Here is a 23,120-nt window from a genome sequence, read left to right on the forward strand (position 1 = left end):
TCGTTGTTGTCGCTGTGCTGGCTGTTCATGGACCAGCAACCATCGGTGGCATTATAAATGGCCCAACGGGAAGGAGTGCCAACATTTTTTGGCTAAAAATTTCACACGTCGCCCGCGACAGATGTCGTCCAACCATGCTCCAGCCCCGGCTCCACCTCCACCTCCGCCAGCAGCTGCTGTGTTGGGGGCGAGGCCGCTTTAACCACTTCCGCACAGCCGTCAAATCCAGAGGTGGCCACTCCCCCATGTTCCCTGCCCACCTACAGCATTTACCGTTAGCATATCAATAACACACACACACACACACACACACAAAGAGAAGAGAAGAGCCCGTGGCAGAGGGCGATCCGACGGCAGTCATAAAATATGGCAACGGGCGTCCATCAACCTGCACGTGAATGAGAACGTGACACCAGCGACGCCTGCGGACGATGGCTGCTACTGCGCCTGCTACTGCTCCTCCCCCTTCTGCTCCACTGTGCGCTCTCTGTGTTCCATTTGTTGTAGCCAGCCGCTAGCCGTTTGATTTCACATTTCATGCAAATTTTTGGTGGGCAGACGACACACCAGAGGAGACACACGGCGATGGGCTGGCTGGCAGTGGGGGAGAACGCAGGACGCTGTCGCATCATCGGAAATGAATCATTTGCTTCGTTTGTTGGCATCCGCTTGGCGCTTATTTCCGTTGCGTCTGTCCCTGTGCCACCTCTGCCTCTGAGTTTTTCCCCGCACTTCCCGCCGCCGTGTTGCTTTTTTGGCCTAAAACCTGGGGCCCCGGCCGGACGACATGTGTGCGCGGCACGCTTCCGTGACACAACACGGACCCGTACCCGGACCCGGACCAGGGCCAAACCCTTCCACGGGCATTGTTTCTTTGGTAATACACTTTGGTAATACTTTTTGGCCTGTATCAATGGGGTGGGGGCCGAGTCCTGCTACACCGGAGAGTCTTTCCATCTTTTTATGCTGTTTCTTTTTGGCAGGCATCTGCCCTTTTGGGGGGCAGGGTCTTTGGGAGTCGACTCCCGGCAGCTTTGACACCTGCCGTAGTGCGAATGCCTCTGCACGTGGAATTGGGTTCGAGTTTGGGTTCGAGTTTGGGCTTGGTGTTGGGTCATCGGAAGTTCCACTGCAGGGAAATAGTGTTAATCCATGAGTAGATCTTGTGCCCGCATGTTGTAGCCGATGCCAACTGGCGACAGCCAACCCATTAACCCCCCCAGCACACAGCCCAAACCCAAGAGCAAAACCCCCCCGAAACACGTTGCCAGTAGCATGTCCATCCGATGTCCCTGATATCCATCCAGGCGTCGTCTGTTCTGTCCACACTCATTTGAGTCCCGCATAAATCAATTGCACTTGTCATCAACTCAATTAATTTTTGGCAAACAAAGTGCAGTAAATCAATTGCTTTGGCAGCTGGGCCAACGGGTCATGGCAGGGCCACACATTCGCATCCACATCCACATCCATGTCCGCGTCCGCGTCCACGTCCATGGCTATCATTTCCCCCCCACCCCATATTTGGACTCCCATTTTACGTAATGTCCATGGATCTTCTTTTTTTTCCTTTCGTGTGCTCTCTTTTTTCGCTTGGTTGTGTTTGCTTTTGTTGGTTTTTGCTTTCTTTCTGCGTTTGTCATTGGGATTTTGTGTCAGTGTGGTTGCTTTTTTCCAGCCTGCATAGCTGGGCGGGGACTGGGACTGTGGGGGGGCAGACGCAAGTCGAGTGCGGACTGTCCATTTTATGAGCCGCCACGGCAGCAGCGGCAGCAGCGTGCCCCCCTGCACGTTGACACTGTATCAAATGGGGTTAAAAAGTGATTAAAGTAGGTTTGGCAAATGTCAACAATGTTTATGCCATTCACATGGCCATTGGCAGCGTGGTCGTACTCCTCGTACATCCGATTGGGGGTTCAGGGGTTCAGGGGCTTAGGCGTGTAACTGTCGGCGGAGTGCTCTTGACGTTTCGGTATGTCCCTCCCATCCTCGATGGCCAACCAATGGATGTTTGTTGCTCGCTTGCCTCGCGATTCGATTTGCAATTTTTTACAGCCACAACTCCAGGGCGCACCCATTGATGGCAGGATGCCATGCAGGATCCGTAACCTAACCCATTGGATGTGTGGATGTGTGGATGTGAGTGTGGTCCTGCCATGGATGGTCGGCGTTAAATTATGCAACTCTCTTCTGTTGTTTTTCTTTCTGGCTCGTACTTTCTGGTGCTCTTTCGGTAAATTGAATTTATGCATTTGCTTTTGCCTGGCACTCAGATTAAGGTTTTCCGGGGTGGGATTACACCCAGCAGCAGGACTTACTCCCTGTTTTGTATCTTTTACTCTCTACACTCGCTCAAGCCATCAGGCCAAAGAGGAATCTTTCTGGATTGCATCCCAAACTATTTGCTTTGGCCCATTCTCTCGCTCTCGAAGCTTTTCGGTCATGTGTCATGCTTGGGCAGGCGATTTATTCTCAACGAAATACTCTTAAAAATGTTGCGTACATAAAATGCAAAATGCACTCGGGGAACGGGCAACGGGCATCGGGGAGGAGGAGGAGGAGGAGGAGAACTAAAGCCAAACAGACAGCAGGGCAAACAAGTCACAGGGTTCTGTGTGAGTGGTAAAGGGGGGGAGGGGATGCGGGGGTGGTGGTGCATATATAAATTACACACCCACATATATAAATTACCTTTTGATAAATCTCAGTCGTCGCTGGGCTACGAAACTACGAAACAGAAACAGAAACACAAAACTCAAAATGAAACAGCAAACAGAAACGCAAACAAAAACATATAGAAAAATGTACAGTTGACCCTCTCGGGTCGATGGTGAATGCGTGTGTGTGCGAGTGTGTGTGTGTGTGTGTGTGTAGAGGCTGCTGCACAGTTGAGAAATCTTTTCGAACGTAAATCAATCCGTGCAGCTACATCATCGTCCGACTGCGTCGGAGTCGTAGTTGGAGCTGGAGTCCGAGTCCGATTCTGATTCCGAGTCGTCGTCGTCGTCTGTCTCTGTGGCCATGACGATGCTTTCCGGCCCACACACAGCTCCAAGTCCTAGAAGGATCTCCCACACACACACACACACACACTTCCACTTCCATCTGGAGTGCACCAATTGCTTTTCTTGATTGTTTTGTGGGCTGCGCCCCGGACTCGCACTCGGAGTCTGAGTCGGAGTCAGATTTCGGGGCAGTGCCACATATCGAAATGCAAATTCAACTTGCAGTTTGAATATCCTAGAAGGGTGCTGGGTGGCAGGGATTGTGGTTCTTGTATGCTGCTGGTCGTAGGGTCGTAACAAAACAAAACTCCACAAAAACGATAACGACACTCATCATCAACCAAAGTCGGATTTGGCTCACACTCTCCTGCTCCTGCTCCTGCTCCTCCATTCCACTGTCCCACTGTCCCCTACCCATTCCCATGCATTTCAGAAACGCAACAGTAAACGCAATTTTTGGTCATACCCACAATTCGTTTACTTTCTACGGGCTGCTGTTGCTGCTTTGCCCACTGAATGTCCCAGTAGTCCTGCTCCTGGTCGTCCTAGTCCTAGTCCTAGTCGTAGTCATCCTCCTCAGACGTTGTCGTCGTCGCCTGCTGCTGCTCCTGCTGCTGCTGCTTCTGTGTGCATTTTCCGTTTTCGTTTACGCATCGTTTGAAATTTCTATGAATTGTAGATGCAATCGTCCAGGGCTGCCTGGCCCGGGCTGGGCTAAGACTCATGTGTTACATGTGTGGCACCCTGATTCCCCCTCCCGAACCATTGGCCGCCCTCCCCCCACCACGTTCTCGGTCATGGTTCACGAACCCAGCCGACCCCAAAAGTCAGTGGAGTGCATTTCACTTGCAGTGCATTTGGTAAGCTCACGACGAAGGCAAAGTTGACGATTCTGTTCCGTTCTCTGCGGCCCTGAAGCTGTGCTGGTCCTGTGCTCTGGGTCCTGGCTCCTGGCTCCTGGGGTTCTTGGTTGCAATGCAAATTGAAAACTCCATGTCCCCGCCGCCAGCAGAAGAAGATGGAAGCTTGAAAAAGAAATGTACAGTTGCCCCCGTTGGCTGGGACCCGGACACGGATCGGAGTGCGTAAGGATTATAAGAGAATGGCCCTGGGTATGGCACTCGGACTTCGTACCCGTACCCCTACCCCTACCCCTACCCGTACCCGCACCGGTAGCGGGGCCAATCTTTCATGACGAAACAAATATCCTCATAATTCAACAGGAAAATTGCCCCGCAGTTGGCAGCAGCAGCAGCAGCACCCGTGGAGAGCGGAGTGGAGTGGAGTCGAGTGCCGTGGAGTGGGTCTGAGGCGGGGCCTAGGCCTAGTCCTATTCCTAGTCCTAGGCCTAGTCCTAGGGCTTTTTCTGCGGCGTCGTTTGTTACGCCTGTGAGCGGGACAGAGAGGGGGTGGAGGGTAGACCTTTTGTTGGTTTTTGGTGATTTGCTTTGTCAGTGACAAAAATAATAACAGCCAGCCGCAGGCCGAGCCAAAGCTCTTACTCTTGTCCACCGTCAACCGGGCTCTCGGTTCTCGGTTCTCCTGCCGCTTCTGTTGCTGATTCTGGCCCTGATTTTCTGGCCCTCCATGACTCCCATATGTCAAGTGCCGGCTTCGGTTTACCAGCATGTGTGTCTGTCTGTGTGCGTGTGTGTGGAGGCCCCTTTTGGACATTTTTAATTACCACAATTTGAATTTCTTAAATAACTATTTGGATAACAATCAGTCGGCTGTCCGCTTGTCCCGCTCTGCATCTCTCGCTCTCAGTCTCTGTGGAACATCAAAGGACAGTCCTAATGGACGGCTGGACACCTGACCAGACCCCCAATGGAAAAACTATTCCCAAGCACAAGAGGAAACTCTCTCTATCCGCTATCTGTTTGGCTGCCACTCTGTTGCTGTTGCTGTTGCTGTTGCTGTTGAGGCCTAAACAAACGTTTTTTTCCCTCCCCCCCCATCGCTCGACTTTCTGTCTGTCTGCCAAGTTGCTGCTCATAAATAATCAACCAATTATTTTGCTGTCAATTTCAACACGGCCGCCGAAAACGCAATGCCAACGCCTAAGCGGGCAAGAAGGACCAAGCCAGAGCCAGAGCCAGAGCCCGAAGCAGAAGCGGAACTCAAACCCGAAGGAGCAGCCAGAACATGCAACCCGCTGAGTCGTTGCCGTTGTCCTTCGGACACGCTACACGGCACAATGGGGCAATAAATTCGCTGCTGGGGGAGACCGCGCCAAGAATGCCATGCACAAAAGACGCGCCGCACACAGAGAGTCCCGTCTCCAAGTGCCGGCCATAGTCTGTTGATTTTTCCATTGAAAACACTGCAAAAAAATAAGACTTCCAGTGAAAACAATGTCCAGGACATCTATGGATGGGAGTGCACTTTTTGCGCAGTGCAAAAGATGCAGAAACTAAATCTGAAATTTGAAATTTTGGAGCTGGCAGCTGGGAGTTTGGGGGCACTTAAAGCCCTTTGCTGCGATTCGATTTCACGGCCATATATCATTGCGATTTCAGTAGCAGTCCTGTTCCCCCTGCCCCCTGCCCCCTCTCCCCTACCCTGCCCTGGCTCTGTATATATTTGCTCGCTTCTTTCCTTTTCGGCAGCGCAGGCAGCACACGCACCGGGCGGAAGTCCTTTAGCAGATTATCAGCGCAGGCAGCAGAGAGTAGAGTCCACAGTCCAGAGTCCTGCATAGATTTTTGTAATTGAAGGGCGTGTTCGCTGCTCGGGCCGGGGGAAAAAAAAGGGAAGAAGGAAAACCACTTGACTGGGCCTCCGTCGACTATGCGCTTGTCTGGCTGATTGCATTCCTCTGTGCGAGAACGCGGAGAACGGATGGGCGGAAGGGGCCATTAAGTGATGCCAATGATTAACAACGGAAGTATAGATTTGCAGAGACTGGAGTACAGTGAAGTGGAGGCATGCCAAATCGATTGCCCGGCGGAATCCTTAATGGCATTTGTCCATAAATCAAACAGTTGCCACATTGCTGAGCCTTAAAGCAGCAGCTTAAAGCCAAGCGACTGATCAAATGAAACAATAAACGTAAATAACTTTCAATTGAATAGTTTTGTGGTGGCAAAATTTGCGTACGCCCAAGTGTGGCGCAAGTTTTGGCCATAAAACCGAGAAGCAGCAACGACAATGGTCCGCCATTAGCAGCATCCATCCATTCCATGGCATCACCACGCACCCGAATGCCACAACAAATTTTGGGATATGTCCCTTCATATGGGTAAGGTTACGCCACTGCCACTGCCACTGCCACTGCCACTGCCATGTTTGATTGTAATTTTGTAATTTTGCCAGTTTATTATCTGTCAACATTATCGCACACCACAGACTCCGAGTGGACCCTGGAAGCGGAGCGGGCATTAAATTCTTGCCCCGTCGCCATCGCTCTTATCTTGTCTCGCATTAAAACGCCAGTTCTCCGGCGACAAATACTCGCACAGACAATGCCAGAAACAATTCAACATTCTGCACACACACAAAATAAACTCATCGAATTTCTCTTGTTAATTGAAATAAAACTATTTCGAGTGTAGATTTCCTCCCTCCTCCATTCAGCATTCAACATTTTGCAGCCTGGAAACCCTTGAAGTCTGTGGCCAAAAATATTCATTAGGTTTTTGGGTGTGCAAATAAGGAAAAGAGAAGCAAAACTCGCGGGGAATACTCAGAGTTTAGGCAAGCCGGAAAACTTAAGAGGAAATGATAGCCAATCCCCCATCACTCATCAAATCAATGCTTTCCTTTTGCTCTTTTTAAAAGCTGACAAACAAATTGAATGACAGAAGAATCAAACTCACATCCCATCGCTCGCTGTAAAGTGGCACGCACCCAGTGTCCTGTCCATTCGTCTCGCGGCGCACAGTATGGGCCAAAAGTTAGTGCCAAGTTTTGGTCTTACTAAGTAAAAGCCACTTAAAATCCAAAAGAGAAAAGTAAGCGAGTGCAGAGACACAAACGCAGACGGAGATGGAGACAAAGTCGAGCGACGAGAGAAAGAGCTGGGAGCTGGGAGCTGGTAGCTGGTAGCTGGAAACTGGAGCCTGAGAGAGCCACACACGAAACTCATAAAAATGCTTTGTGGTTGTGGGAAATTTTCTTTTCTTTTTACTCCACCACTTTTGTTGTAATTTTTTATCGTATAACTCCTCCTGTGCATGGGGCTTTCTTTTTTTTGTACTCCACACCCCACAGACTGCTTTAACTTTTCTTTTGTTTTCTCTTTTTTTTTGTTCAACTGGTTTGTACGTGTGTCTGTGTGTGGGTAAACTTTACAAAGCATTAACACCTCGTAGATGGCACGACGAGGACTCCAGACACAAAGCGCAGGAGGGTGGCCAAGGCGGGGGCTACAACAACAACCAGAGCCAAAAAAACATCAAGTTAAAAGCCACAAAACTCTAAACTCAAATATCGTATGTCACGTGAGAGCAACGAGTGGAAGCGGAAGCGGAGAAGCGAGTCAGCGATAGCCAGCGAGAGGGGGAGAGCGAGTCAGCGATAGCCAGCGAGAGAGGGAGAGAAAGCGAGTCAGAGCAATGCGAAATGTGATCAAATTTGAGCCGCTGTACCTCACATTTCAATATTCAATGTTCATTTTTCGTTCTCTGCCGCTGACTTCCACTCTGCCCAGCCTCTGGCTTCTGCTGTTACTCAATGCCCCTCACCAACAAAACATCAAACTTCATTCAATTCAATTAAACGGGCAACTTTGTGTCTCCAATTTCGACAACTTCCTTCTAATTGTTTCAAATTATCAATTCAAATCACGTTAAGACTCGCCCCTCCACGGACGGAAAAGAAAAAATTATCATGCAGCACGCTTAAATGGCTTTTCAATTAGATTATGTCATTCAAGGGCCGACTGCCAGCCATGACCAGAGACAGAGGCCTTCCCCCTCTTCACACTTAACGTATCAATTTCCGTTAAGGAATTTGTAGCCCGACATGAAAAAAAAGAAAAAGTGGAAAAACCAAAACAAAAACTGAAGGAAACCCACCCAGAAACAACAGCAAACAACTTGGGTTCATTAATTCTGTGTGAGGCGCAACAATTAGCACGCAACCGAATCGACGGGAGAGCGGTCGGGCGGGGGGGTGAGAGGCAACAACAAAAAAGAATACAATATTAAACAATATGCTTGCCCCATGGCCACCACAGCCAGCACCCCCCCATCCTGGGGCATAAACGTGACGCTGCTAATTAAGTTGACGCATTTGCTGCCTCGCTGGCTCCCAGTCCTGCCGGTCCACCCAGCTCAGTTCCCTCCTCGCGTTCCACCAGCTCCAGCTCCAGCTCCAGCTCCAGCTCCTGCTTTTTTGTCTAGTGCGTGGAGATGGAGGTGGCGGTGGTGCGGTTGCTGCTGCTGGGGCAGGCGGGGGCAGCTTGATGCTGGGGCGGTGCCGTCTTGTGGTGAGCTTAAGAAATTTGCATGGTTGATTTGGTGTTCAGTTGGCAGGATGTTGAAGAAGGGAGTGGGAAATGGTAGAGGAATGAGCGGTGTTTGTGGGAGGAGCCCAAGGCGCCTACAAGGACGAGCAACAGGTTGAACATTTGGTGGAAAAAAGCTGTAAAAAACGAACGAAGGAGGAACCTTAGCACCGGTATCAATGCTGTCTTGGGCGGCTGGAAAAGGGGCCACCCTTTAAGGCCGCAGATCCAGGATCATATGAGTATAAAGTGAGGGCCGAAGATTGACTTTAACTGAAGATGGTTCCAAAGCGATTGCTAAATAAATACACATCATCGAAATCACTTTGAGAGCATTTAACACAGCGCAAAGTTCGACTTGGGCAACACAATTAAAGTCAAGGAGCAGCTCTTAGCACAACAATAAATCAAAGAGTCCAAATAAACAAGATGAAAGTCGAGGGGTGGTCGCGGTGTACTTGAACGCCTCTTTCGAACTTTGCGTTGTAATTCCATAATTTCCCCGGTCAAATCTCATCAGCAGCCGCCAAAAGCAAACAAAAATTAAACCATAAAATTCCAACCAAAAAAACAGAACAGAAATCAACAAGAATAACAATGGAGCACTCGAATCGTTGGCAACTCGAGAACTTGAGAAAATTTATTGAAAATGCGTGCAAAAAAGAGCCTTTCCTCTCTCTCCCTCTCCCCCTCTCTCTGTCTCTAAGCCTTCACGTTGGCTTTTCTCTCCGTGCCGCTGCTGCTGCTGCTGCTCCTTCTGCTGTTATGGAAAAGTCAAGTGGCGACACAAGACGAGTTTTGGATTGTGTTTTTGTGCTGGCTGCCGCTGCCGCTGCCACTGCCGATCGCCTTTTATTGCTGCACATCAAACGGAAATGACAGAGAGGAGCGGGTTTTGTTTTTGTGGCAGCAACAAAGGCTCCGTGCCGCACCGCACCGCACCGCAACACCACTCGTGGGCGTGTACGGGCAGAAGTGCTCGAGTGTTGGCTTTGATTTCTTTTCGCATATAATTAGTTTAGTCAAAAGTTTACTCTCCTCGGCTGCAGCACCTTCCCCTTCCCCCCGTCATGTCTCTTTCGTGTCCAGAAATGTGTTGCATGCAAGTTGGTGCCACACATCAGAGCAGAGTGTCTCTGCTGGGACTTTCAGGCAAAACTTGGCGAAATCTTGCACAATTTTAGCAGCCGCTGCCCTCTGGCCACGCCCTTACCATCAGCCGACACCTCGTTTGTTTTTTCAACTGTCATTTTGACAGCTGCTTTAGCTCCTGTTACCTGCAAGCAGTGCAAGTTCATCTGCGCCCACTGCCAACTGCCAACTGCTTGTTCTTGTTCTTTTTTCTTCGCTCAACTCTCAACTTTTTTCTCTGCCATCTTGCGCTTGAGCTGCACATGCAGCTAGACAAGCCGAGCAAGAGGTTGAGAATGAGGAGCTGGAATCATCTGCTAAGCCCCAAAGGCATAAAGCTAGCCAAAGGATGGGTCTTGGGTGGCTTGAGGTCTCTGGTCTCTGGTCTCTGCAGACTCGCACATGCAGCTGTCAAAGACCAGCCGCCAACATGCAGCTACACAAAACTTTGCCAAAAATTACACAAATATTTCCGAGATAAAGAAACAAGGGAGCAAAGCCCCCAAGTAAGTGCAAAAGGATGTGATGTGGAAATTACTATATTAAATGAAAGAGAGAGAATCAATCACAGCTTAGTCCCACTTCTCCACCACACTCCCCGCCGCACAGCGCCCCACACGCCAGGCAACTCGTAAATATTTGATAAATACCAATAAAAGTGCATAAAAAAGTTTGGGGCAGGAAAACTTAAAAATTTCATCGACAACAAGTGGCAAGTGGAGCAACAACTTCAAAGCCAAAAACTTGGCGATGGCTGCTCGGAAGGACGGAAGGAAGGTGGCTGGCAGGGGGAGCCAGGGCTATGGTCGGAAGTGGCTCAACAATTTTCAACACGTTTGCGGGGGCCTTCACACACACACACACACACAGGGAAAATCATAAAATTTTAACGAACCTATTGAAAGTTTACACATTGCTGCTTGATTTCACTGGAAGAGCGAGCGACCGCCCCCCAGCCCAGGCCCAGCCCAGCGCACCAAGGACATGCGGCCAGGAGGCCAAAGGAAAGTGTGAAAAGCACCATCGAACGGCAAAGATTTTCACACTTAGACGCTAAGACAATTTATGAACAAACACACACTTGGACGGGTGGGTCGGACAGGGGGGGAGACGCACATGTTTCATGCATGGCGCCGAAAAGTGTGCTACAGGAAAATTAAACGTACCTATGTAAACACGACCAGGAAAAGGTATCCTCTCCACCAAAAGCGAGTGTGCGTCTGTCTGTCTGTGTTGAGGGAGTGTCGAGGAAGCGCCTGGCCGGAAGTTATGTTCAAACTTAATTTAAGGTTCAATAGCGTAACCAAAGAAAACCGCACAAAACTTTGGCTGCAAGACGCCGACAACGAGGACGATGAACGAGCATTCCGTGCTACATAAAATCTTGTGGTTTATTAGATTTTAATAATTCACACGATTCACAGCTAAAAGTGAGCCGACCCACCGTGTGTGTGTGCGTGTGTGTGTGCGTGTGTGTGTGTGTGTGTGTATGGAAGACACATGACAGTCTTGAGAGGCATGAGTTGGGTTGTCCTTGTGCTGCTCTCTCTGCTTTTTGCTCTGCATTGGAAGTCAGCAAAAAACTAACTTTTATCTACCGTTCGCCTCAACTTTGTTTCCTCTTTTGCAAAAAGGCACCCGAAGGTGTGTTTGTCTTAACAGCAACAAGAGCAACAACAAAAGCAACAAACGCAACAACGACAACGACAACGACAAATTTGTGGCATATCAGCGGTGTGTCGTGTGGGTTGTGCTGTGTGTGTTTTGGGCGTAGGGAATACCACTAAAGGGAATTGATTTGCTCGGGACTTGGGCTAAAGATTGGCAGTTAGTCGCAGAGCGACAGGCATCAGGTGAATCTTTAATCTTTATTTTTCTATAAACTCCAAGAAAGTCTCTTACCGAAACTTCAATTAAAATCGAATTACAAGTACATTTGCTGCTTCGTAACATGAACTTCAAACATTCAGGACATTCCGGTCTGGGACATTTCCTTGGCCTGACCAAATCGAAGGCCTAACCTACGAAGCAATGATCTATGATCTTATACTTCGTTGCTACCTTTCTTTTAGCATCAAAAGCTCGCTTGTTCTCCGCCTGCTTATTCTCAATATTTTCTCTTGCTTCCTTCCTCAAGTTGTCACGCTCATCATCCCATTCTGAAATCAGGCAGTCCTGGATCAATTCTCTGAGCTGCACATCACCTGGAATACGCATGTCTAAACCAGTCAGTAGTTTAAATGGCGAAACCTTGGTGCTCCTCGGCTCGGTATTATTGATGATCTGTTGTATCTTACCCACCAGCACCCTGGACTTTCATGACTGACTTTCGATAACATTGGGACTACTATTTTATGAATACGCTCGACTTGTCCATTTCCCCTGGGTACGCCTGTTGCAATTAACAAATGTTGTATCTTCTCCCTATCGCAATACCCCTTAAACAGATGCGAAGTGAACGCAGCTCCGCGATCTGAAACGATCCTGTACGGGTTTCCGAAGAAAACAGCCTGACGCTCTAAACAACTAACAACTTCTTCTACTCACACGTACTTGGAAAAGGCATCTACAATCACGAAAATGTGATTATATCGTTTCTTCGTCAACTCCATAGGGCCAACATGATCGACATGGTAGGTTACCAGCGGCTTATCCCCTTTGTCTATCGGTGTGACGAACCCCTCTTGCCGACCTGCCTTTGCATTAACTAGAATGCACTCTACACAGCTATTAACTACTCGAGCTACTTTCTCCTTGAGCTTGGGAATATAATATGACTTCTCGATCAAATCCTGAGTCTTCCTACAAGAAAAGTGACCTTGCTTGTGATTGATCTTAATGATCTCGTTTTCCATGAGCGAAGGTACCACTAGCAACTCTTTATTGGGATCTTTGAACAGAACTTGGTTCGATACAAAGAAATCCTCATATCCTTTGGTCTCGACCACACTTTTGACCACCTTCGATATTTCCTTCATAATGTGACAATCTCTGTTGCAATTCCACCTTTAATCCAGTCGTACTCAATTGCAACTCCGACAACTTCCGACGCAACTCTTCAACTCGCAATGCCAAGATCTCGCTTCTCTCCATTTTACAAATCTAACCTGCCGGAAATAAAGTTAAATACAATGCAAATGTTTCGTTAACTCTAGTTTTTAAAAGTGTACTGTAAATGTAAGAACCACTGTAATGATGCTTTCCAACGTAATTGTCTCTTTTAGCCATCCATGACAATGTACACCCTGAATTCAATACACCCTTACAAAAACAAACTTTCTGGCAACGCTCCGTCTCCAGTCTGACCCTTTTTGCCTCGCTTACTCTCCGCGACGATTGCTGCTCTCTCTTTCTCGTCTATACCGGTCTCTCACGGCGATGATTGTAGCTGTCCTGCTCCGTCTCGTGTTCGTGCACACATCCACCGATGACGCAACCAGATCCAATGTCTTGTCTCTGCTTCTTCGCTGCCTGCACCACGTGTCCACGAGATGCTTCTTGTCTAAGTTATCCAGCACGTATCGACAATCTCTTTCTCGGCCCTTCCTTGCTCCAGATTGTCTTTACGATCCGCTTCTCACACGACCACCACGTTGTGTATGGTAGTATTGGTTGATTTGGTCGCCGCCTATCGCTTCATGCGCTTTACCCTGCCTTCTTGCAATGACGCGTCTTCGTTGTGAAATATTGAGCTCAAACTTTATTCAATGGCAGGCTATGATCTCGGTTGAGCCCCCAAAAATTGCAGAGTCCTCTTTTTATGGCAGAACACGGACGGTTTATTTAATTATATTTATTCATAGTTTATTCCATTAGTGTTTGCTTGGCTTAATTTTAACAGATTTGATATGCGGCGACTGTCGGTTGCAACTGAGTACTCCCGCTATCGATATCTTCGGTCAGAGACAGACGATTAGTAAGTGTGAGCGCTTCTGGTGTTTTTGGTTCCTACCGTACCCCAATCGGATCCCACACATATGACTTAACCTCATGCAATGTGACCCGCTCATGGCTGGCATTCCTTTGGCTCTATCTAGCCTCTTCATTCGAGTCCATTTACCTGCTGTGTGGCCATGGGGCGAAAGTTGCAAAGTTTCACTCTTCTCTTAACAGTTCTTTGCCACACTCAGCGGCATGCATCGCTCATGGCATTAGCAGGAGCTGGAGCTGGAGCTGCAGCCGAGTCAAGTGGCCGGGCCGTAACATCAACAACAAGCCGTAGCCAGGCGAAAGCAACCTTTTCGCTTCCGGGCGGGACTCGTACAGCTACCAAGAATGCAACTTCCAGCAGCAGATGATGACGTGGGGGTAGTGGGTGGAAAAGAAGAGCAGAGCTCGGGCCCAAAGAGCAGAATAAATCAGTGAAAAATGTGCAACTTATGATCAAGTGTTCCCACAAGAATTGCAAACTTTGCAGGCCAACGAAGATTTTTTGTTGTGCCCCTGCCCCCCTGGAAACCTCTTGTCTCCAAGCTGCTCTTTGTTGTCTGTTGTCTCCACGCCATGGAGTGGACGGAGGACTCCATGTCGAAGACATCATCGAAGTTATGTGCAAAAGGTTGTGCCGTAGAAGAAACTTTGCATAGTTGACAGCATTGACCTTTTTTTTTTGCCAGTTTGCCAGTTGCCAGTTGCCGGTTGGTCTTCTTTGTTGGTCGTAGGTCCCCGGGCCATAAATAGTTCATAAACTATGCTGGGACCAAAGGACACTCACCGGCCAGGTGAAGGACTTTACAGTCGGCTCTGTGGAGAGTAAATCACAGAGAGGTTGATAATTCCATTTCACACCAATTAATTTCACTCGAACAATCCACTCACAAAAACACAAAAGTAACGAAAAGCAAACAAGAATCGAAATTGGCCATGGGGAATTGTTGAAATGATTGGAATGAGCTCCCAGGCCCCGGCCCAGCTTCCAAATCAATTTGAATTCCAAATTAACATAAAGCATAAAGCCTGCCAGGGGAGGACAGCAAAAGATTTGCGACTCGGGAACGGTCCTTGGGCTAAGGCCAGACGATTTCCCATACAAATGCAATGGCATCAAATGTCGTCTACCAGTTTCTGCTCTACCCATTCCCCACTCTGGCAGCACGTACCCTGCAGCATCCAGTTGTGGGACCATGCCGGGGTAGCATTCGAAATACAAATTGAATTTCCCATTTAAAGACAATGGGTTGGCAAATTTTTATGCGCTTAATAGAGCCACAAGAGCCAGGGCTGCACGGATGGACAGACGGCCATTGTCGGTCCTCATTTGTTATTTTGTCGAAAAGAGGAAAAGCCTACAATTCCCCAGTGGAATCTCATAGCATGGGGGACCGACTACAAACCTAAAGTAAATGGGAAAGACTCTCAAGAGTGCATCATAGACGGAAAGAAACTCTAGTGGAAAAAAAAAAACGTAAACAAATATATTTAAAACGTAAAATATTAATCCATCTGATCATATTCGTTCAACATTGTAATGATTTGCTCATCGTAGAGGCTCAGCTGGCGGACAACCTCCTCCGTCTGCTCCGGCTGCTCGCCAAGTTCATCTCTGATATTGATGAGTTCTTGCACCGCTTCAAGGTGCGCCGTGCGTCGGAGACGAGCTTGAATTGCAGCCAACGTAGCCCGCAGGCGTTCCCTTTCTTCGAGCATATGGCTCACAGTGGCAATGAGTTCAATTGTTTCCATATTAAATTCGACATCATTGTTGACTGCTAGTTGGGCTTGGGCTTCGGCTTGGGCTTGGGCTAGCTGGAGTTCGATCAGTGGCAATGGCAGCATCGGGTGCAATGGCTGCATCGGTTGCAATGGCTGCACCGGGTGCATCATCTGCATATTCAGGATCTCCTGCAGCTCTGGGTACTCGTCAAACCAGCCCGATGGCTGCTCGTCGCGTACAAATGGTGGCATTTTTACTATTGCTTGACAAAATTTGCTCTAACAAAATGAAAAGTTGTACTCGCTTCAGTGACAGAATCAATACTGATATTTCTGGACTTATTTGAGTTAAAATGTCAAAATATCGATATTTTTTCCAAAAAAAAAAATATTTATATCGTGATATTTTTTTGCCGAGATATCAATATATTGATATTTTTTTGTTGATATTTTTTGATATTTTACGTTTGGTTATTCAAACCAAATACACCCTGGGCCCTGGCAGCACTCCAAAACTCATCCAGGAGTAGTCCAATCAAAGCCTTGGTCCCGTCTGGGTTCTGGGATCTGTGCTCTGGGGGTTCTGTCTTTCAATTTAACAGAAATTAATTTATTACATCAATATTTATGTTTCACTTAAATTATAATGCGTGAATGCAGTCAGCCCTCTGTCTAAACTTTTACATTTCCACAGAATGTGTTTCCTTTTTTTTCTACGTCTCTTTCCCAGCTCCTCCGCTCCTTGGTGTTGGCCTTGGTACGCCGCAAAGCAAACAATAAGCGTGGGGCTGGGGGCGGGAATTCACAATGGACGCTCGGCTTCCCGCATGGCCATGAGGAGGCTTGAGGAGAATCGCAATCAGCCATAATAAATATTAAAAAATAGCGCATAAAGTCAAACATTGGGGTAGACCGACTCCGAACATCCTCCACCCCCTGCTGACTGATGGTGGAGTGGCCCGGATGGTCGATGGAAACTTTTCTAATAAAATAGTGAATGCTGTGCCCCGTGCCCGTACCCCCCGCCAACGCGACGGCAATTGCAATTGTGCAATTGCATAACTTTTGCCCGCTTCGGTTCGGGTTCGGGGTTAGGGTTCGGGGTTAGGGTTCGGGTTTGGTCATATTCAAAAGGCATTTCGGCTATCAGAAAGTGTTTCAACCAATATTGACAGACAAAGATGGGGCCTCGAGGGCTGCCATGGGCGTGGGCGTGGGCGAGGGCGAGGGCCTGGTGCCAGAATGGCCATAATTAACAGTTAATATTGCAGTAGCGGCAAGCAAAGTTTGTTTCGGTTGTTTCTATTTCGGCTATTTGACTAGAACTCTGTGCCAACCACTCTCTCCCCACCCCACCCCACCCCCCCCCCACCCCACCCCACCCATCCGCAACCTCTTGGTGAAGGCGCGACGAGGGCTTGGGGTTGGGGCTGCCATCTGCCGTTTAATAAGCGCACAGTTTGTGTTTGTGTTTTCCAACAAACAGCGGCAGCAGCAATCGCGTCGCGCCTCACATGTGAGAGAGCTCGCTCTCCGCCACCCCACCCCCGCTGCTCGTGCAGGCAGTCGAAACTCAAACAGCTCGCGAGAGAGCAAGAGCGAGAGCGAACACTTGAGCTCTAGCCTCCTACTTTGGCCCTTTTTTTGTCCGCTGGCACGCTTTTTGCTCATTTTTTGGTGTCAATGAACAGTTTTAACATATTAGCAAAGTTTCCTAAAGTACACATAAATATGTTTGATGTGAGAAACGGTTGTTGGATGGTGGAATGGCAGGAGCTGGCAATGGGAATATGGAAAACGAAGGAAGAAGCGACAACAAGTGCAAAGGCAAACGAAACGCCAAGAGTACTCTTGCTCGTGCTGCCATATTACAAGACGGAGCGAAGGCTTCCCCAAGTGGAATTGTACATATTTATGTATTTATGTATATACACACATATGTGTGTCTGTAGCTCTTACGTGTGGAGTGGCCCAAAAGTAAGGAAGACCAAGAACATGCCCAAGTTCTGCGAGGCATACACTTAACTGGCATCAACACCTTTTATTCCATGATCATTTGCAAAAAGCTATGAGCAATCATCTGTCGGTACATATGTATGTGCATATGTGCATATGTGTGTAAGCTTTTAGTTGAGACGCAAAGCACAGAGAAAAGCTTTTTCACGTCTCTTTACTCTCGCTGATCGCAACAAAAAAATGCAGCTGCACGTAGCAGGTAGCAGGTAGCGCACACGCGACCCTCCGCGAAGGTGGGGGAGAGGTGAGAGCGAGCGATCAGAGAGCGGCCCAGAGAGCGCTGTAAGAGCTAGAGATGTGACAAATTTAACGGCTCTGTCATAAGCCCAATGCAAGGCGAAGGCAGGGGCCGACCTTCTGCTATTGTTGTTTAACATTAAGCTTAACAGCTTACCCCAGTGCACCCAATATACATACATTGTACATATGCATGTAATATACCCTCATTATTTCCCAAGTGAACGCCATCCCCCAAATAAGTTTATGGTGGGATTGGTTCTTCGTTTGCAGTCTGATCTTGGTTCTGGTTCTGTTTTTGGTCTTGGAGCTGGTCTTGCCTGAAGTTATTACAAACTGAAACCCAATAGCCAACCCAAAGCATAATTCGATTTCGATCGAATATTTAAGCCTCTTCCTTCCACAGAGTTTCTTCCTTTATACACCTGCAAACCTACAATGGGATTTGTCTTTGCCGTTCGACTAGTTCCACTTACAAATCAACTCAATAAAAACATTTTTCGATATTAAATTATCATTTCGCCCACAGCCTCCTTCCGTCTTGGATTAACTTTCACTGCTACTCCAATCAAAACCCCCCGCCCCACCGAACCCCACAGGAACCCCTCTGTATACTCATACTCACACAACTAGAGTGAATACTCGTGCAACAAAAGGATGTCGTGTCGTGCCGCGTCGCTTAATCATGTCAATGATTTATAACGCTTTCAAGGACCGAACCAAACTCAAACTTGTCGACGCCAAACTTCCCATCTCTTTCGCTCTCTCTCTCTCTCTCTCTCTAAGCTTAAGGTGTGCAGGGCTGAGGGAGGGCATGACTTGCCAGACAAAAGCATAGTAACTAGCTTAGGCAGAGTTGGAAGGGGGGAACATAAGTTTTCCAGCTAGTTGTGTGCCGAACGATGGAGGGGGGTGGGGTATACATCTCACGAAAAATGATTTGGCTCATTATCAACAGGAGCTAAAGTGCACAGAGAAATGGTTAGAAAGTACAGAGAGAGAGAGAGAGAGCGAGAGAAGGAGAACACTTGGGTTTCGATATTAGGACAGTGAATTACCCTGGACTTGGAGAGTGATTTCTATAATGACTAAATAATGAATGGAAATAAAACGACATCTAAGTGGATTAGTGGATAAAACATAAATAAATCTATATGGGAAATAATTCATAAGAAATTATGGTTGTGCTTCCACTTTGAATGTAAGTTAATGTAAGTTCAGTGTCATTCTTGTGGCCGAGTCCAAAACACTCGCTTACTCCATAATTACAGGGTAAATAAGGAGATAAAGAAACGCAGAAAGAGAGAGTAAGAGTGGTGGTGGGGGGTGACAACTATAAAAAGAAACAGAGATGCAATGAACGGAGTGAGAGCCATCGAACAAACGCATAAATCAACAACAAAAACAGAAAAAATGATTTATAATTTCGCTCACTGCCTGCTGCTACTTCAGCTGTCCTTTTCCCTCCAACTATCAGCCTCTCTCTTGTCTCTCTCTATCATTTTCTGGGGGTTTGGGGGCTGGAGAAGAGAAGAGTAGACTGTTGTTTGATTGCTTCTAATAAGTAAAGTGGGATAATGCCAGGAGTACCGGAGGGGGGGGAGGCAGCACCATAATCATTTCCCGGATCCATACGAATACGTGTACGAGGCACTCCACACACTCCTTCCGACACACGCTACAAAGGTGTGTGCATGGCCACCAATAATAAAGTAATCAAAGTGATATGGTGTTGATGCCACAGCCAGTCGCAGGGGGGCATGAGGATGCCATACGTTCGGGCTGTTGGGCTCTTTGGGGGTGCTTGGTGGCTTGGTTGCTTGGCAAGGATGAAAGGAGCCCCAGCACAGTATGCTGTTATTGTTGCCACATGTCCTTTCCTTGAGATTATGGCATTAAGACATGGGGAAATCGAATTATGGTCCTGTTCTGCAAATGAAATTGAATAACGAACGATGGCAGTAAGAAAGGAAATGCTGTGTGGCAGGAGGAACAGGAAGAGCATCCATGAGCCACGAAACAAACAACAAGCAATGTGGGGGGAGAAAATATACTTTCAGGAAAGAAAGGAAAGAGAGAGAGAGAGAGAGAGAGAGAAGCTTGGATTTGGTTGGAGGAGTCCATCGGATGGATACAAAAACGGCAGACATCAGATTTCATTTTATATTCAGACACAATTTCCAATGCTTCATTGATGCATTCTGATATCATAATTTCGAGTACTATTCACCCCATTCCATATAACAGTTTTTTTGTACATTTGTAGCATGCCCCGACACTCCACTCCAGTAGTGCCTGTCGCACAGCTCTAATGTTTGGAAGCAAGTCATTCCAGTCGTGCCTGTCGCAGAGTTCGTATATTTTATTTTTTACTAACAAATTAAATAAAAACTAAAATTATGGCGGAGCTGCATCAAATGTAAGTATATTTACCATGTGCACCAAGATCCACTAGATCTACAATCAATTGACTCCTCATTGCTCATGGGCTGCAGTGCCAATGCCCAGCCCGATGATGACGACTCTCAATTGAAAGTGAAGATTGTAATTGAATTGACGGACAAGTCACCCAAGAAACGACGCCCGAAAAAGACCCATGTGGAGATTGTACCGGAGCAGCAAGTCCGTCCTTATATCGTCCATCGTTTGGAAACTCAACTCATGGATGTCCAGACAGAGCTGCAAGCAATGAGCGACGGTCTCGATGCATTGGAGAACACCGAAGAGATGCACTCAACCGAAGAGCAAGTTGGTGTTAATGTTTGCTTATTTCTCGTCTTGTTGATTCTGATCAATATTGGCATATGGAATTTCAAGGATTACATTTTTGGGAACAGCACCGAGGAGGAACGTTACCAGGCAAAGATGCGCAATTCGAGTGCGTCAGTCAAATGTTGGCTATTTGTGCTGCGACACCTCCATGTTCCCATCATCTAATTGATCTTGTATTTTAAATGGTTTTAATGTTTAATCCAAATCATTGTCTTTCAGTTGTTTGGTTGGTGGGGGGGTCTTCGGTTTCTTCGACATGTGTTTTGTGTCTGAAGCCAACCCAGGAACCCCATATATAGTTGCTTAATTACCTTCTCAAGTGCCAAGTGCACTCACCTGCTGTCCCTTCTGCGCAAAAAACTTTCCCACAAAGCACGAAGAAAGCACACAGACGCACACACACAGTGAGAAAAGAGGAAGCGGAAGTAGAGTTGCAGAAGACAAAGTATAAAACATATGCCCAAACACCGATTGCAATTAATCTTGTGCATGTTGTGGTGGCGCCACTCCCCAATCTTCACTGCTCCACTGTGGTAGGTAAACTGTATTGGGAAACAACAAACAGAACAGAACAGAACAGAACAGAAACTGTGTGTGGCGGGGGGTGTGTTTTTTTGCCTCCGCCAGAGTTGCCACCTACAGAATGGCAGTGGCAGAGGCGCGATATCGTTGTGGTGTGTGGGTGTTTGGCTGATCCTTTGTTGGCAAAGCAAAGCAAACTTTACCAAATACTTTCAGGGGCCTCTCCTCCATAAGCTTCTGCTGTGTGTGTGTGTGTGTGTGTGTGTGTGTGCTAGTGTGGGTGCTATAGACATTTGTGAGGTATCCCTTAAATACCAATTTATGGCACAAGCAGATAAAGTCCCAAATCTGCACTTAATCTTTTGCATTGTTTAATTTCGACTCATTGAGTTAGGCCATCCTGCATGCCTCACTCCATGAATGTGTGTGTGTGTGTGTGTTTGTGTGTGTTTCTGTGGGCTTGTGGGCGTGTCTGTATGAATGGGCATTGTTCAAAGGCTCTCGCGCGCTTCTGGCCGGCGATTGTGTGTCGAGGGGGGTAAAGCGCACTTAAGTTGCCTGGGAAATAAATCGTAGTCGACGTCTACAATGTGCCATGGACTAAGGGAGGAGTGGGAGTGGGAGTGGGTGTGGGTGCGGGAGTGTTTGTGTGTGGCTTCTATGGAGAGTGTGGAATATTCGATGGTTCATTGCAACCACAGCAACAGGCGCAACAGTCAACGTCGTCATCGTCCTTCTCATCCTCAATTTTGTGGTTGTGGCAGTGCCAGTGGAGGTAAATGGGTGTTTGGGCTTCGTCTAAGGCAACTTGTTTGCTAGTTAAAACTTGCAACTTGCGCGTTATTTCCTGCCACACACACACACACACACACACACACACACACACACACACACACACACACACACACAAACACACACACACATAGTGGCATTTCCCCTTGCTTCCTGGAAGCAACCGCAATGCCCTGCGTACTTAAGGTGTTAACGCAAAAGCTTGACTCATAAAATATTGAAAAAGCCGCAAAAACTTTGCACCAAAAAAGCTCTCTACACACACACACACACACACACTTATAGAGTAGTCCCTGCGCGGGGTGGGGGAAATGGCATCTGTTGGGACTGAGAAGAGTCTGCGAATGGTGGAAGACATTTTGCGGCAGGCTGTCGGAACCCCAAATTGAACGGTTAAGTGGCAAGCAGCAAAAGTTTTTCACCTGACTTGACTTTACCCCCAATCCGCCTCCTCCTCTTGCCTGAAACGATTACAGATTACAGATCTTGTGGGATATTATGAGGGGCACAGACATAAAAACGTTGCCCCAATTCGCATTTGGAAAAAATTCAATTAAATTGGAAATTGAAACTTTGCCTTTTCCCCAGTAGCCTTAGATTTTCGACAGAAGTTTACACACAAAATTTCCTTGTCAATTGTTGTTGCAGTAGTTTGCGTCTCGTCCAGGAAATGTCGCCCGATGCCATGGCCTTTCTGGCGTTCAGCATGCACTGCTTCAGGATGATCCTCGTCTACTGCATCTGTGTGAATATGCTGGAGCTTTTGCTGCAGCGACTCAACGATCGCTGAGAAGGAACAACAATAAGGAAGACAACTTTCATTCCCTTCCTTACTTTTTCTATTCCTTATCTTTGGATCTACTTCTTTCCACGTCTTTCTTGTATTCAAAAATCCCCAAAATCAAGATGGCAAAAGTATTTGCATTCAAGCTGAAAATCGATGCGATTTACGCAAATTGCATAACATTTTTAATAGGTTTTTCATCACGGCATAAATTACGAGTACATCGAGCGCGAAGCACGAAACGGAAACGGGCCAAACGGGGCAAATGGGAAATGGGAAATGGAAAACGGAAATTTAAATTACCTGCAACGTAATTACACAAAAGAATATGCCAATAAAAATGACTTATGTATCAATTTCCTTTACGACACAGAATCCCAGACAGCAGCAGCAGCAGGAGCAGCATAAGTACTGGAGGCTGATGCTCCTCCTACTCCAGATGACGATGATGATGATGTGGATGATGATAATAATAAAAGGCAACGTAGCACAAAGCGAACAATTTTCAATTTTATTTTTATTGCCTTATTGTGTATCAAATATTTACAATTATTTGCCCCGGAGCCCATGAAAATGAGCAGACAGACACAGACACAGGCACGGCACCACCCGCAGAACGAGGGCGATGCCCCGGGACATGGCACACGGGACACAGGCGGGAAGCACTTTCGGTGGGCGTATGCAGCGCTGATAAATTCAAATAAATTCCCTGCGCTGCAGTGTAACCAAGGTGAAAATGATGAGAGTCGCTCGTCCCCCC

At 47.4% G+C, this 23,120-nt stretch overlaps 2 protein-coding genes across 2 annotated transcripts; both read left to right on the forward strand.

Annotated features, from left to right (window-relative positions):
- The first annotated feature begins 868 nt into the window (after positions 1-868).
- LOC117902781 lies at positions 869-22,700 on the forward strand. The gene is made up of 3 exons (XM_034814384.1): positions 869-877; positions 1,007-1,011; positions 22,234-22,700. Exon 3 carries the CDS (start codon positions 22,247-22,249, stop codon positions 22,364-22,366), a length of 120 nt encoding a protein of 39 aa, XP_034670275.1. The 5' UTR covers positions 869-877; positions 1,007-1,011; positions 22,234-22,246; the 3' UTR covers positions 22,367-22,700.
- LOC117903245 lies at positions 19,798-20,427 on the forward strand. The gene is made up of 2 exons (XM_034815147.1): positions 19,798-19,909; positions 19,986-20,427. Exons 1-2 carry the CDS (start codon positions 19,890-19,892, stop codon positions 20,425-20,427), a joined length of 462 nt encoding a protein of 153 aa, XP_034671038.1. The 5' UTR covers positions 19,798-19,889.
- Positions 22,701-23,120: the final 420 nt, after the last annotated feature.

The sequence above is a fragment of the Drosophila subobscura genome, chromosome A (genome assembly GCF_008121235.1).
Source record: "Drosophila subobscura isolate 14011-0131.10 chromosome A, UCBerk_Dsub_1.0, whole genome shotgun sequence".
Classification (NCBI taxonomy): Eukaryota; Metazoa; Arthropoda; class Insecta; order Diptera; family Drosophilidae; genus Drosophila; species Drosophila subobscura.

What these genes read in the sequence shown, in the direction of transcription:
- LOC117902781 (XM_034814384.1), top strand. Translation starts at nt 22,247, where the DNA reads ATGTCGCCCGATGCCATGGCCTTTCTGGCGTTCAGCATGCACTGCTTC.
- LOC117903245 (XM_034815147.1), top strand. Translation starts at nt 19,890, where the DNA reads ATGGCGGAGCTGCATCAAAT. An exon ending in ATGGCGGAGCTGCATCAAAT is followed by an intron (nt 19,910 to 19,985) that starts GTAAGTATATTT and finishes CATGGGCTGCAG; the next exon opens with TGCCAATGCCCAGCCCGATG.